The sequence below is a fragment of the Carassius gibelio genome, chromosome B4 (genome assembly GCF_023724105.1).
Source record: "Carassius gibelio isolate Cgi1373 ecotype wild population from Czech Republic chromosome B4, carGib1.2-hapl.c, whole genome shotgun sequence".
Lineage (NCBI taxonomy): Eukaryota > Metazoa > Chordata > Actinopteri > Cypriniformes > Cyprinidae > Carassius > Carassius gibelio.
In genome coordinates, this window is record NC_068399.1 from 9964265 (window position 1) to 9981610 (window position 17346).

The following is a 17346-nucleotide window of genomic DNA, read 5'->3' on the forward strand; positions in this document are numbered from 1 at the left end:
GTACCTGTACGATACAGAATTCTTTACAAAGTATTGCTATTATGTCTTTAAAGTTTTGCATGGCTTTGCGCCAGATAATGTTTGTTTTTTTATTATTTAATCAGTCTGTATCAATCTAATAGGTATCTGTGTTCAATTGATGAATTACACCTTGTTGTTTCTTTGCTTGAAATGCAAAAGTGATCAGGCCTTTTCTGTTGCAGCTCCAATGCTCCTGCCCTTAGTGTATTTCAGAGTGCACTAAAAATGCTTTGTAAGTTGTTGTGTGGTATGTGTCTTATTAGTTTATATCTTATTAGTTTGTCTTTTCCTCACCAACAAGCCATTTCAGATTTATTACATTCTGTATGTATATTAATATGTTGTTGGTCCATTTTGATCAAATGTTTTGAAACCAAAAACTTTTTTTTCTGTAGAATACCATGCTGAAGAGTCTTGTTTAATAAGTACAGAGACACAGCTAAATAAATTAAAGTAAAAACTAAATGCCAATACTTCATTAAAGTCAACAAGTTTGCACCTCTGCCAAAACCCCTCATTCCTGATGAGTTTCCCACTTTCCAGTAGCTCCCCCAAGGGTGTAAACTTGTTCCCTAGAGAAAGAGCAAATCTCAATTTCATCAGGTCTGGCTGTGTGCACTTCTGTGTATTTGAGTTTGAAAGCAGGCTTGTTTGTGTTTGTGTGTGTGTGTGTGTGTGCGTGTGTGTGTGTGTGTGCGTGCGTGCGTGCCAGGGTAAAGTCAGAGTCAATGTATGTTTTTGTTACACTCTGGGGTCATGCAGTATTTATGAATGTGAAGACGTATAGCTGAATAGAACATCACGGTCCCTTTTGGGACTTAGGGACTTATGTAACATATTCACCTCATTCATACATTTAAAACGCCCAGACACATATAACCTAGTGCAGGTTATATGAAAGAGAATATCAAGAATTGGTTTTGAAATTTGCCAAATTTGAAAAGGAGAGTTAGTTATTATGCTTATCGCACAGCTGGGTTTATATATGATTTGGCTGCCCCAGTTATGACAAAGAGATTAGGACTCAGCTAAAACTACATTCATCAAGGCATTCGGGACCAGCTGGTAATTTGATATGATATAAGCAATAAATGCAAAAATGATGTATATACAAATGAAAAACTGGATATTCTTGGTTGTGTGTCCCTTCTCAATATGTCCTTCTCTTTTGTTTTTCAGGTATGATGTCGATTCCAAGAGCTCCAACCTTTCAAAACATGTAAGTCTCAGAAATTGCTCCATGCTCCATTATAGACTCTATAAAGCAGTGGTTATCAACCCGTATAAATTTTTTTACATTAAGTATGTACAGACTTGTACCCACATAATTAATGTTACGCATTTAACAAACACTTACAAGCGTGCACTTTGCAGAATTAAATAAAAAGAGTCATCAGCAGCCATTAGTTCGTAACACATACAAACAAGAATAGTCACAGTATCCGCGGTGAAGATAGTAGAGTGCTGGACTTCTGGCGTCAACTTTCGATTTGATCGCCGTCTCTGCGTGACATCTGGAGAGAACCTCAGATTATTTAATTTGAAAGTGCTTTCCATATTTGGATCAACATAGGCTACGTTGTGAACGTACATTTTCCGCAGTGTTGCGCGTCTTACAGACTGCAAATTACAATTGCAACTTCATTGCGCAATTACTCCTTTCGAACAGAATTTCACAAAATTGGTCAGCTCCCGACAACATCAGGTGTTTTAATAATGGTTAGCATAATTATTTATTTAAATGAATGTAATCAATTAGATATCATAATATTTAAGCTATAATATTATAAATCTGGTTGGTTTGTATTGGTGACATAAATGTAAATGATATGCATGCAGCCCGTTAGATTTGCACTTGGACCATAATGCGGCCCAGTGAAAAAAAAGTTTGAGAACCACTGCTATACGTGCTTACCCTGTTGACCACCTCTAGACTATCATGCCATCATACACACTCGTCCCGCAGTAAAACCATCTTATAGTGCTTGTAATCAGCAGGTCTGTGTATATGAGAACAAAGAGGCAAATGTGGGTTAATAGAGATGTGTGATTTAGAGAAGCTCTCACAGAGACGATGGCATGATTGAAGCTGTGTTTTGGTGCTCAAGTGGGTCCCTGAGGTGTCATTTTACACACTGATGATGGGTTTTTAGCAAAAGATGCAAATTCACTACAGTGGTCCCATCTTTGCTTGTCATGGAATGTGGCTGTAATTATTCTATGTCTTTATTTCTTTCATGCTCCAATCAAACAACCAATCAACCAAAAATACCTGCACCATGCCTGACATTAAGAGTCAGTCCATCCATCCTTTCATCCATTCATCCATACCCCATGCCCATGAACTATATGGAGAAAAACAACTGTTTTTAAATCAGTCAATCAATCAATCAGCATCAACTTTGTCAATCAATCAGTTGATCCATCCATTATCCTCCCAATATCAATCAGTCAGTAAATCAATTATTTAACCCATCTATCCATATATTCATCTATCCAGCCAGCCAATGTTAAGGTTAGCTTGCTATCAACAGATGTTATTACATTTCCATAGGCAGGAACTACAAAACATTCTTCTTCATCGCAATCAGCTTCATTCATTGAAATGTATTTATTAAGAGCTACACTCTTAAAAATAAAGAGCTTCTTAAGCTCTTTGAAGAAACTTCCAACAACCCTCTAGCATGACTACGTCAGATGTCGTACTTCCGCTCAATTTCATTTAGCTTCTGTACTCAGTCTGAGATAGCGCCCTATCTCCCAGTTTTCCTCCAGCCTCAAAACAGCCGGCCAATCAAGGAACAGAGAGTGGGCCGAGAGCCGTGACGTAGACTCTAAGCGATGAATGTAAGATCGTAGTTTAGGATAGGGAAATCGAAAACAACAGCGGACATAGAGACATGGGATGCTATTCTCAGAGTGTTTGTTTTACAATTTGAATGGAGGTGATGTTGTGGCCCTACTCGCAACAGGTTTTGGGAAGCGTTTAATTTAACAACTGTTACAACACCCCACCCCCCACCATGAGGAAGAAAACGTTTGGCCAATCTACCAAGCAAAGCAAAGTAGCAGAGTTTGGTATTACAAGGCTATGAATCCTCTACTTATAAAGTGATTTCTCCTTCATTCTTGTAGATTAAAATATTCTTTTTTTTTTTTTTTTGTAGATTAGTGTATTGATCTTCTGGACACCATCCTTTAAATGAGGAATTTCAAAACAATAAATACCATTTTGTTGCTGTTTAATGTGTTGTATCATGATGTATCACTCTAGTGCCTTAGTTCAAGCGACACATGAACTAATCATCTTTTCATATTTGCTTGTTAAAGCATGAAATAAACATGAATGAACAATAGAAAGTATTTTATTTAAACCGCGGAAAGATGTCAATACACGCCATTTTTCACGTTTAACTCCATCTTTGTTATTCTACTTTCCTGTCTGGTTTGTTTATCGGTTAAAATGGTGGATTTGGCAACAAACATGATTGGTCAGATCACCTGTCAATCAAGCTTCCTGCAGAGGGTTAAGTGGAACCTTTATTTTTATGAGTTTAGAATTTTTGGTAACTTATAGGCATTTACAATGCAAACCAACAAAAGTCCAGCAGTAGTAAAACTGAGGTAATTTAATGTTAGATAATTCAGCATTTGTAGCACAGGAGACTGTCGGGATCCATCAATGTGGCAAAGTGGAACTGTTTATTCAAACACATCATGGCATGTATTAAACCACCATTGATCTAAACCAGCCACACACTTCACTGTAAATCTGCCATATCCCAAACAGCATTCGCAAGCATTTGTACTGCTATTGTTTCCTGATGTGATCATGTTGACACACTAGCTGTAAAGAGACAGATAAACTGATCTCTCCACACATCATTCACAAGAGTAATTGAAAACACCCTCAGTGACTCCAGTGAGCATGCAGGATCCATCCCATATACAACCTCAAAATTATCTAACAAATCAGACACAGTGCCTCCTGGTGCTTTACTCCCTCCCTAAGTCACTTAGAAATCAATATGCTGTATCTCTCTTCCCCCCTGACTTGGAAAGACAAACACTGCTTGTCCACTCCCAAAGAGAATTGTGCATAAAACCATTATAGGATGTGTTGAAAGGCAAAGAGCGACTATGTTCTCAGGTGAAAATTAAAAGAAGAGGCAGCAGGGAGAACACCATGCATAGAGAGACCAAGAAAGAAACAGTGAGAGATAGATGGAGAAAGAAAGATGAAGAGAAGGAGGGCTTCATAGAGTTGAAGACAATAATAAAGATAGATCATTCATATTCCTCTTTATTAATACAAGTTGAGAGTTTAGTGCTCATGGGATTGTCTGTCAGTGAAAATGAAGCGTCTCATAAATTACTGAGGATGGACTCAAAGAACAAAAACTAGTGTCTAAATTAGTGACAGTCACATTGGAGGAGGAAAAAAAGTTCACCCCGAAAAATATTTTATTTATTTCTCCAAGAATATTTTATTTATTTCTCCAAGAAACAATCACGTTGCTCTTTTACATATGACAAAATAATATAGATCAAAAAGAGAAAAAAGCAGAAAAGTATCGTAAAAAAATATTGCACTCATTCACTGTATTCAAAACCTTCTGAAAACACTGACATTCTTCCCCTCTGCCATATCACTCAAATCTCATTTACATTCTCATATCCAAAATTGCTTCGTCACATTTGATTACAAGACATGTGAGAACTAATGCAACATAAATGTCAAACATGGCACTATACTTTTTCACACCATTCAGGCTGGAAATAGCCCAATCAGTTTAGTTAATTTGTAATAAATATTTATTTATTAAAAGTAAATAACGTAGCTAGACCTGTTGCCCTTAAAATTATTATTTTTTTGTCCACACTATCAACTTGGCATCACAGGAAGTGCACTTCTTTGGATTGAGTCATAGGGAGATGCTTCAAGGTTGCTGAAGGGGAAAACGCAGAATTACATGAAGTAATCCCTGGGGTGCCTCAGGGTTCAGTGATTGCCCCCCTTCTCTTCTTGATATATTCAAACCTTTAAAGCAATTTTATTTTGCTTTTTAAACTTAAAATATTAATTGTAAAATCATTATAATGGTACATTTTGATGGCTATAGACTGTAATTACCACAGAGATATTAGCTTTATTGCCAGGTAGGTTTACACATATGAGGAATTTGTTTTCATAAATAAAAGAGAGAAAAAAAACGCACTCTCAAGAATGATCACACACTGATGATGGCTTAGGTCGAAACGCGTCTGTGTAAGACATGGTATGAAAAAATTTATAAAAGGATTTCTTGAGAGTGTGTTTTTTTCTCTTTTATTTCTGGATACATTTATTACTTTATTATTAAATGATGTGGAAGTTGAGCGCGCCTTCTCCACTACAATTCTAGAATTTGTTTTCATTACAGTAGCTTCCACAGTGCAACAGATTGACAGCGACAGAACAAAACCACAAATAAAAAAAATAAAAAAGTGCATAAGGAATAACAATGTACAAATTTACAACTGTATGTGCAGGTATATTCCAATAGACAGTTTTGTATGTACAGGTAAATTATGTGCAAATTTGAAGTGTAGACTAAGTGTGTGTGTCATATAAATAAGTATGAGTGTATAAATAGTGTTGTGTGTTCCACAGTTATTGTCAAGTGTTCATGAGATGGATTGCCTGAGGGAAGAAACTGTGAATTCCACTCAGAAGAAGCCTCCAAAGTCAAAATCACCAACAAAAAAAAACATACAATTCATTTAATGGGTTTGGCAAAAATAAATCTTAATGCTACGTAGAGAACTATGTGTTTCCAACTGTGACAATGGTCTGGGAGGGCTATTTTCTGCTTCAGCATAGCAGTGCCTTGGAGGGCAAGGTCCAAAAAGAAAGGATTTACTGCGTCTACTGTAAAATAATTTAAACTGGCTTGAACCAATCCCAAACCTGAGTTCCACTGACCACCTTAGGAATGCATTGGAACACTGACTGCGAGTCAGACCCCATCGCAATGGACCAAATCCCCACAGTCATGTTCCAACACCTACTGTAAAGTTTCCCATATAGGGAGGGCCAACTTATAATGAATGTCTATGATTTTGAAATGAAAAGCTGAACAATCATACAGAGCTGTGGGGTTTTGGTGACAACATAATTGTGTCCATATTGTGCACTGTAGTTGATAAATCAAAGCTTATTTTTGCTCTTACCCAGTGATTACAGATAAAGTTGAAGAAATCTCAGATATACTATAAATAGACAACTTGAAATACTGACCTTTCGTCTTGCCATGTTGAAAAATGCCAGCCAGTCCACTTCAATGTTCTCTCTCATTGCAGGATTTCCTTGGCCAGGCCTGTTGTACGTTGGGAGAGGTGGTGGGATCATTGGGTGGTCGTATGGAGAAGGCTCTTGGGTAAGAACTCCTCTATTTGGCTTCTTTTCTCCATTTATAAAGCTTGCATCCTTCCAGTGTGACAGATCATTGCTTTTCAACTCTAGTTCTGGGGACACACTCCTCTGCACATTTTTAATGTCTTCCTTTTTTAACACACCTGATTCAGATAATCAGCTTGCTATGAGAGAACACTATGAACTTCACAGAGTGTGCAGAACTGCCTATGGGACCCAGAATGGGAGTTGAGAATCACTGTGAAAGAACCCATTCTCATTTATCATCTAGCAACTTTGCCAATGGTCTGCCAGTTTGGTAGAAAATGATAAGGAATTCTAATAAATTTGTAACTGTTTAATGACAAACGAAACATTTTTGTTTGTCATTAAACATTTTGTTTTGAGAATGTGTTGTTCAAGAACTGATTATTATGTAAATGTTTTTAAATATTTTATTTCATGTTTAAAAAAAAAAACAGAAAAGTGTTTATTAAGAAACTTGCATTATTAGCTAATCTGAAAACAGTTTGATATTTGATGCAGTTAAATCTTAAGTTAAAATACAGTTAGAATTCACATTTACATGTATTCATTAAGCAGATAATTTTATCCTAAGATACTTACATTTGAGGAATACAATAAGTGATTCATCATAAAAAGGCAAATAAACAAAGGAAATACTCATAATAAAAAAAGTGTCAGACATTGTTCAGATTAGTACAAGCCATGCGGGGGATTAAGTAAAGAGAAAGCAATTTTTTTTTTTGTTTTTTTTTTTTGCAGTCAGATGTTGACGAAATAGATGATTTTTTTAGCTGTCACTTGAAAATTGTCAGGGATTCAGCATTCAGTATGGGGGAATGAAGGTCATTCCACCAGCCAGGAACAGTGAAAGAAAATGTTCTGGAAAGTGATTTTGTGCCTCTCTCTGGTGGTACCCCAAGGCAGTGCTCACTTGTAGATCTCAGGCTTCTGGAGGTGATGTAGATATGTAATACTGAATGGACATACGATGATGCTGATCCAGAGGCTGTTCTATAAGCAAGCATTAATATCTTGATCTTGATGCGAGCCGCAACCAGTTGCCAGTGCAGGGAGAGAAAGAAAGGTGTGAAATGGGCCCTTTTGGGCTTGCTAAAGAACAGTTTTGCTGTTGCATTCTGAATAATTTTTTGGAGTTTGATTGCGCATGATGAAAGTCCAGCCAGAAGAGCACTGGAGTAGTCCAGCCTAGAAATGACGAAAAATGGGGTAATTGTTGATTAACCTAGTTTGTAGATTTGGAATGACAGGGAAGACAAAAGGCTTAGTCTTCATCAGGATGAACTGTAGGTGATGTTGCTTCATCCGTACCAAGATGTTCGCCAGGCAGCCTGAGATCCATGCAGCTACCGTTGGATCCTCTGGTTGAAATGAAAAATAGAGCTGTGTGTCATCAACATAGCAATGGAAGGAGAAGCCATGTGCCAGTATGATGGGTCCCAGTGATATAGTGTATAGGGAGAAGAGGAGGGGTCCAAGAACTGATCTCTGAGGAACCCAGTGACCAGTTGATGTGCTTGGATACCTCCCCTAAAAGACCTTCCTGCTAGATAGGATTCAAACCAGCAAAGTGATGCCCAGTGATGAAAGCGTGGACAGGAGGATCTGATGATTCACATTGTCAAAAGTGACAGGTAGATTCAGCAGAATGATGATTTGGAATCAGCTTTTGCAATCCGCAAGGCTTCAGTGACTGACAGTAGCACATCCTCAGTTGTATGTCCAATTCTGAAATCTGACTTGTTAACGTCCAGTTGGTTATTTTGTGAAATAAATAATGTTGCCATGCTTTGTGCATTGCAATAAAACACAGTACAAAATGTTCCTTTGCAGTATGTATATAATGAAAGGAATGCTGGGAAATCATCAGGGGATTATAGCTGAGCAAACTGTGACACTTAAAGAAGTTTGTGTGTTTAGTTCAGGGTATAAAGTTCACATCGACTAATGAGCTGCTGCTCTCTATTGCTGCTCTTTAGTCTGACTCTGCTCATTAAAGTCTTTACTCCACCTCATCTACACAAGCAAACCTTTGAGCTTCCTGTATCCTTCCCATCGAGGTTGTATTGTCACTCAGCACCTGATTTTTCTCACGCTACTTTCTTAGTATACTTTATTGTACCTCAGTGCTTCCTCATGAAGGGAGGTAAACGCCTGCCTCCCATACATGTCTCTGTGCTTCGGATATCAAAGCAGACTCATTAGATTGCCAGTGGGAGTTCAATATCTCGCTGCGTTTGGGGGACCCTGCACTGTTGCTCCATTAGCAAAGCAGAACCGAATGCCAGCACGCTCATTACATCCAGCTAAAGACAGACCACTGCTTCTGTTCAAGAAAATGAAGAACAAGGTGATTTGTGGTTTGTCCATCCATTTACATTTATGCATTTAACAGACGTTTTTATCCAAAGCGACTTACAGTGCATTCAGGCTACACTTTTTTTTTTTTTTTTTTACCAGAATGTGTGTTCCCTGGAAATTGAACCCACAAACGTTTGTGCTGCTAATGCAATGCTCTACCACTGAGCCACAAACAGCCATCCCTGCTGTTTGGAGTACTTGTAGCTTTGGTTAGACTTGCCACTAATAATATGTGTGACTTGAGAGGAATATGTAAATGGAAAAGCTGTCTATTTAGAGAACATTATGTAAAACGTTTGTCAAAGTGTTACTTTAGACGTCTCACACACTGCTGTGGCAGGCAAACAATTTACAAAAGGTATTATGAATATTAAATGGCAATGTAATACACTATGTATATATAAAAAACATTATATGATTAAATATTTAAATTAATATAAATGTATTTAACAAGCAATTTGGATAATGGATACTTGTGAATGAATTTAAATTAATATTAGTTATTTGATAAACTGTAATTGATAGATTTCGTTGTGTTAAATTATAAGTTCCATTAATAACATTGCTATTATTTGTATTGTTAATATAATTTTTTTAAACATAATTTAACAGATTTGTGTCAGAATGTGGATTCGATTAAACGATACCGTTCACCAAAAAATGAAAATTCTATTAAAATTCACTTACCTTTGCAAACCACACAGTTTCTGATATGTTTCGTTAGAATTATTGGGTGTTTATATTTACAGTTTTTTGTTTCAGTGAATTTCCACCAGTAGCCATTCATTTCAACAGGAATATATGTGAGTGATGAATTTCACGCGAGGGCGAAAGATTTCCCCTTTCAGATTTCACATTTCCGTGTTCAAGTTTACACGTTGTCTTACTAAATTCTGCTTGGTTCGAAAGTGACTTATGCATGAGCTGTAGCAATAGACTGTGAAATTTAGCAAATATTTTGCTAATGTGACCTCACTTTTACAGTTAGGGTTTTGTAGTAGCTATAGTAACCGTGACAGTCTCTTAGCAAGCTTGGTTTATATATGGATAACTGTAATATAATGACAAGGGTTACAAAAGCTGTTTTGGAGGCAATAAATCATGGCGAAACCCCACACCTGTGTCTGAGGCCTGACGGGGGGGGACCTTTAACAACCCTGATGACTGTTAATTACAGCTAATTACACAGTTCAATCACCCTGCCAATCGTGTTTGGGAGACGCTGCATGAAGGGAAAAAATGATGCTATTTCGAGCGGGGTTAGTGGAGTGCTTGGTTTGTGTCTTGTAAGATGCACTATTCTATTCCTAATGTCTGCTTGAATAGTCTGTTGAATGACTTTGGAGATCAATCTAAAAGAGTATAATACATTAGCACTTCTGTATGTCCCTGTGTGTGGGAGGCAAGTGTTTTTAGAGAGCAATACATGCATGTCTGTCGTGATATAGGAGATATGAGTGATCTCACTTATGTCGATATTGCTTCTATCACATGAGATTGCACTGTTAGGGAAAAACGACAGACGGATCAGTTGGAATGGATGAAGCTGAAAATGCTTCTGTGTCATTAATAACAATGAGATCTCTCCACCGCTGAACTCAAGTGCTCTTACCTCAGCACCCGTGCTGAAGTGCACTCATTAAAGCCCAATGGACCATGCCACCCAGCAACTCAATGTGAAGGCTTTCCATGAAAGTTATGATATCAGTAAAAATGCTGTTGAAAGCAATTAAGCATATAACATGTTAAAGAGCGTCATGATTTTTAGACTCACTTTGCTTCATATGGAGAGTTACACCACAAACAGCTGCAATACACTTTGATTGGTATCTTTATAGGGTAGTGGTTTGAAGTTCTTCCACTTTTGGATCCAATTTTCTTTTAGCAAAACATAGATTTAAGTGCAGCCGCTTTTTCAATGAAGTCTGTGAAATCGAATGAATGCTCACTTGCGGTCTGGACATGCCTTTTTGCAAAATGGAAATACTTTCTAACTTCAGGATAAAACCGTATTGTAAGATATGTGCTGAGGAAAATATGGCGACACTGTTATATCGCCCCCTAAAAGTTTATTCGCTCAGTCTTTTATCTAGTTCATAGTGTCATGGTTCCTCTCAGAGCTGGTTTGATCCATGACTTACCTCTCTTCATTCTTAAATATGAAGAAATCGAATGTAAAAAAAAAAAACAACATTAAAAAAGGAGGTGGTTGCGCTCTAAACATCAAATATGTTCTTATTGGCCGTGATTTTGTTTTCAGTGTGGACAGACAACAGTCACTGGAAATGTGACACAAATGTGTGTGGCACACAGCGATGGTGCCAAGAAGCTCTGGAGAGAATCATAGTTTGAGTAACGAGATAAATCAATGCGAATAATGACCATTTGACTATCATATCGTTTCTTTCTGAGAATATGAAAAATGAAGGTCCATTTCTTAAATGCGTTTCTATAAAAAAAACATTAAGAAAAAAAGAAGTGACACTTCACCATTTGCTTGTAATTATACTTATTTCATTCAGGTCTCTGTCGACCGAGGGGAGATAATTACACACGCGCAGACCAAAAAAAAACAAAAAACATCCATTTCACCGCTGTGTCGCCAGTACTTAATTACCTTGCGCACTCAAGATGCTGATTGCAAATGCATGCATCTTGATTGGGACTTACAGGAGGAATTAAATGTCAAAAACAAAAAGGTAGAATGGAGGCATTTCTTGTGTTTGATACAGAAAGTCTGTTCTGAAGCATCCTGGATGTTCTTGGATGAGACTTGAAAATGTAATATTAAAACAATGTTATTTGTCACATAGTTTATCACGCATCTTTGTTTCCCAACTGTTTGTGTCTAAGGCATTTTAAGACACCAAATCAGAATTTATTTTTTGGTCACTCTTTATTTTAGGTCTAGTTCTCTCTATTAACAAACCATTAACTACGACTTTTGCCTCAATAAACTGCTAATTTGCTGCTATATATGTATATATAGATATATATATATCTATATATATATATATATATATATATAGAGAGAGAGAGAGAGAGAGAGAGAGAGTCGGACTCATAACCCAAAGGTTGTAAAAATCTAAAAAATAAAATAAAATAAAAAATCTGGAACCTTAGTAGTTTGTATAATATACTTACCCGTGGTTAGAAATTCTAGATGTACAGTATAGAAATATACAATTAAACTGCATCAATAAATCGGCAGCTGAATTCGTAGTCAGTGTAGAATTACAAAAGAATAAGCTCTTACATCTATTTATTCTACACAACCAATTTCATTATAATGTTCCTCTTGGAATACAGAAAAATCGGAATGACTCCCCTGAAATATGTATGAGAAGACATCTTAGTCCTATTTATTAGATATCTCGGCTGGGTCCCTCAGGTTGGACAGATTGGGGTTGTCATGGTGACTATAGGGTTTCTCACACTTCATGCCTTCCATTTGTTGGGTCAACTTATGGGTGCTGTAATGTTTCACAGCTCTGTACAGCAAAAAAACTGTATTTCTGTCTAGCAGCTGTCTTACACCTTATGATGAACGAAGCAGTTTGCATATTTGCTATATCATAGTTGCCTTTTAAAAATTTTCTCATCACTCGGAAAGTTTGTTACCCTTCAGCTGATCGCTAATAACCGCAAACTAAGAAACGTATAAAATGTTAATGGAGTAGTCTTGTGCTGAACCTCTCTCTTACAGTAATATATACTGGAAGTATTGATAGAGCACATATGAAAACTTGTTGTACATTTATTACTTATTCTAAGGAAATGTTATAATGAAAGTTATTTTTCATATTGAAACCGATGAAAATACACAACATAATTTGATCCATATATGACAGCCTCTGAACTTGGTCAATACTAATTATATTATATCATAATCAATACTTATATACAGGCACTGGACTAAAAATACATCCATCAGTCACCACTTCCAAAATGAATTCAACGGGTAATCTTGTTAATGCTTTAAATTAATTACAGCAATAAAATAACATTTCATCATGAACATGAAAATGAACACAATATCACATTAGACCACAGAAATTCCAAAATGACATTTCCCTTACATTCAACTTCCAAAAGTGCATTCATCTTTGCCATGTTACATTAGTTTAGTTGACTAGTGCTATTTGCTGTATTAACAAAAACATAAATGGCATCAATTAAAACACTAACACTGACAAGCTATGCAATATTGCGTTCATAATCAAATAATCAAATGCGTTTCATCTAAGGAACGTGATATAGTGCAGCTTGTCAGTGATCTATGGCTCTGTGCATTAAATGTCACTCCATCTAAAAGCAAGTGATAGAGATTTACCGATACTATTGATCACCGAACCGGCTTTATTGACGAGATGCGAATGACAGTCACATGCAATTAAACGTGCAGCCCTTGTTAGTTGATCACAAAGTACAAATAGAGAAGAGTAAAACTAAGAGTGTTTTCAAAGCACCGCCATTACCATCTATAGTGTGTGGAATGATGTGCTGTGATTGGTTGTTACTGTTTACAGTGCGTGGAATGGTGCGCTGTGATTGGTTGAGCGGTTACATCGCATTCTGCAAAAGGGAGACTGGTGCTTGTCGCGGTTTGGAAAAATTTTTAGAAAACATGCCCTAAAAACTCTCACATGTTGCGTATAATTAAATATTGACTTTTCAATACCGAACAGAAACAATACTGATATTGGCGGAATTTATATATATATATATATATATATATATATATATATATATATATATATATATATATTTATATATATATATATATATATATATATATATATACTCCCTCCAAAAGTATTGGAACAGTGTGTTCTATTTCTTTATTTTTGCTGTTGGACATCAAAAGATGAATATGAGACAAGAGATCAACATTTCAGCTTTTATTTACAGGTATTTTCATCTGGATGTGATAAACACAACTTAGAGAGGATAGCACCACCCATTGCTCATGTGACCAAAAATATTGGAACATGTGACTTGCTCATGTGACCAAAACTATTGGAACATTTGACTGACAGGTGTGTTTTGTTGCCCTGGTGTGTCCTATTTCATTGACTATTCATACAATTTATAGCACTGAATGTCTGCGCTCAGTTTCAGATTTGGGTTTCAATCTACCGTTCGCAGAAGACTTCATGAGCAAAAGTATAGAGGGTACACCAGAACATGCAAGAAGAATAGGAGATGAGGCTCGAAAATTCTGGGACAAAGTGTATGGACTGATGAGACAAAAAGATTAATCTTTCCCAAAGATATGGAAAGGCTAAAGTTTGGAAAAGGATCTGCTCATGATCCCAAACATACAAGCTCATCTGGAACACAGTGGAGGTTATGTTATGGTTTGGGCTTGCAACGCTTCTCCTGGGAAAGGCTCATTAATCTTAAATGATGATGTAACACATGATGGAAGCAGAAAAATGAACTCAGAAGTCTACAGAAACATTTTGCCTGCCAATTTACAGAAATATGCAATTGGGAGATCCTTCATCCTTCACCAAAACTGAAAGAAGCTGCAGTGTAATCCTGGAAAAGCATGACAAAGAATGCAAATTTAGCAAAACACTTTAATTATTTTGTCCATTTTGAGGTTTGACAGGCTCATAGATCGAGCCCAGTTCTAAAAAAGTAACTAAAGCAATGTTCACTCTGCTGTATGACAGATCGGTTCCACCCAGAGCACAATGGCATAGCCCCAGTCCAATTACATTCACTTAAACTCTGTACACATGAGAGGGCATTCATAAACCTTAATCAAGACTTCAGCCACTGAACTGTCTTTGAAAGAGTCAATTCATTATATTACCAAGAGCAGAAGTATCCATCGGAGAGCATGATCACAAGCACCAGCATACTGCTGGGAAACATTGTAACTCTACGGAAGAAGGGATAGTCTTTCCTTTTTTTTGACATCAAATAGGCCAAGATCTTTCATATCAAGCTTGGTATATTTGAATTGTTTGATGTAGAAAAATTTAATATTTCATGTCAGTTCTGTACAATAGTATTGTCCAAGAGACACATTTATGACCTGAATACTCTTATTTTGTAATTCACAGGGGGATTCCAGGGAAGAAATGTGGGACGATTATTGTGAAGGCCGAGGAGCTTAGCAACTGCAGGGTAAGAGCTATTATTGTTCATGTAAATTAAGGTCTTATTTGTGCCCCATGCTTGCTTATGCCCATCCAAGCTTGTCCACTCACTTCCAGTTGCCTATGGACAATATATAGACTTGTATGTCTTTAGTACAGAAATATAAACAAAGATAAACATAATCAAAAACAATACCCAATATTTATGTGCTGTTGATTTTTAAGGAAATTTGTATGTTTGTGTAGAGTGTCACACTGTTAACTTAGCAATTTGCTAACGCAAGTTAAAATCAATTATGAGCCAAGTCTCCTTTACATTTCCCTCATTGATTTAGTAAATTTTATTATTTATTTTTTTCAGATGAAATTTGTGTAGTAGAGCATCACATTGTTAGCTTAGCAACATGCTAAAGTCAAAACTCTATTGAGAGCCCATTCTCTCGTGTGCTTCCATTACTGATTTTGTTTTTTGGTAATGACATTTTTGTAGTAAAGCATTGAGTTATTAGCTTAGCAACATGCTAATATGAAACCATTAAAATTAATGATAAAGCGATGTTCTATGTGTCACGATAGGGTTTAGGAGAAACACAAAGAGAGGGTTGGATCCAAATGCAGGTAAGGGTTTTATTTAAACAGAAGGGTAAATACAAAATAAACAGTCATGAGAGACAAACAAAACCAAAAGAGGGAACCGGATGAAACGGGGAACTCGGAAGAACAAGAAGGTAGAGGAAGTCTTGGGGAACGAGAGCATGAGACACATAGGGTAAGGACTCCATCAAGACGACAGAGAAAGACAGCTCTATATAGGGAGACTAATGACTAAGGATAGTCAACACCTGTGCGATTTAATTGGAGTGCAATTACTGTGACGACATGACCAGACAAGCGGAATTAAAGTGCCTATGGTGAAGTGCCTAAGGAGAAGTGCGCTCACTAGGGGACACCCAGGAAACAGAGACTGATAGCGTGACATTACCCCCTCCCCTACGGAGCAGCTACCAGATGCTCCACCTGAAACCCCGGAAAACCCAACAGAAAAAGAGGTAGGAGGGAGGTGAAGCGGAGGCGGACTAGGGGGAGGGACGGAGGGTCAGAAAACAGAGACAAACAACCAGGTGAAAAGGAGAGACAAAGACAGGACAACCAGGTAAAATGGAAGAAAAGAGACGGAACAACCAGACGTGATGGAAAGGCAGAGACAGGAAGGTGTAACACAAAACAAGGAGTCCAGGAGGGTGGTGGACCGGCGGAAGGAAAGAGGGGAAGGACGGAGGGCCAGGTCCAACGGAGGAAAATAGAAAAAACAAAAAACAAAAACATTGGTAATTGGAGGACATTAGGTGATGCCCACCCGGGCGGAACAGAGGGCCATCACACCCATGTGGTCAACGCAGAAGCCCCCCCAGGGCGGAGCGGAAGGCCACCACCTCCACGTGGTCGCGGCCGAAGTCCCCCAGGGCGGAGCGGATGACCACCACGTGGTTGCGACCGGAGTCCCCCAGGACGGAGCGGATGACCACCACGTCCTCTTGGTCACCGCCGGAGTCCCCCAGGGCGGAGCGGATGACCACCACGTCCTCATGGTCACCGTTGGAGTCTCCCAGGGCGGAGCGGATGACCACCACGTCCTCATGGTCACCGTCGGAGTCCCCCAGGACGAAGCGGTCTCGGGCACTGCATCGGGAACGGCCTCCGGCACCGCATCGGGAACGGTTTCGGACCCCGCCTCGGTCTCGGCCTCTGGAACAGCATCGGGCACCGCCTCGGGCTCGGGAACAGCATCGGCATCGGCCTCTGGAACAGCATCGGGCACCGCCTCGGGAACAGCATCGGCTTTGGGAACAGCATCGGCCTCGGGAACAGCATCGGCCTCGGGAACAGCATCGGGCTCCGCCTCGGCATCGGGCACCGCGTCGGTCTCGGCCTCTGGAACAACATCGGCTTTGGGAACAGCATCGGCCTCGGGAACAGCATCGGCCTCCGCCTCGGGAACAGCATCGGGCACCGCCTCGGGAACTGCATCGGGCACCGCCTCGAGCACCGCCTCGGGAACTGCATCGGGCACCGCCTCGGGAACAGCATCGGGCACCGCCTCGGGAACAGCCTCGGGCACCGCCTCGGGAACAGCCTCGGGAACAGCCTCGGGAACTGCATCGGGCACCGCCTCGGGAACTGCATCGGGCACCGCCTCGGGAACTGCATCGGGCACCTCCTCGGGAACAGCCTCGGGAACTGCATCGGGCACCGCCTCGGGAACTGCATCGGGCACCGCCTCGGGAACTGCATCGGGCACCTCCTCGGGAACAGCCTCGGGAACTGCATCGGGCACCGCCTCGGGAACTGCATCGGGCACCGCCTCGGGAACAGCCTCGGGCACCGCCTCGGGAACAGCCTCGGGAACAGCCT

The 17346-nt window shown here is 39.1% G+C and overlaps 1 protein-coding gene across 1 annotated transcript in view; it reads left to right on the plus strand.

The window, feature by feature from the left end:
- The window catches only part of LOC127956388 (copine-8), a 112393-nt gene that overhangs the window by 53252 nt on the left and 41795 nt on the right, over positions 1-17346 (plus strand). Inside the window, exons 5-7 of the mRNA XM_052554238.1 lie at positions 1201-1240; positions 6364-6440; positions 14899-14962. Of these exons, the coding sequence (XP_052410198.1) occupies positions 1201-1240; positions 6364-6440; positions 14899-14962 (181 nt within the window). The remainder of the gene's footprint in view (positions 1-1200; positions 1241-6363; positions 6441-14898; positions 14963-17346) is intronic.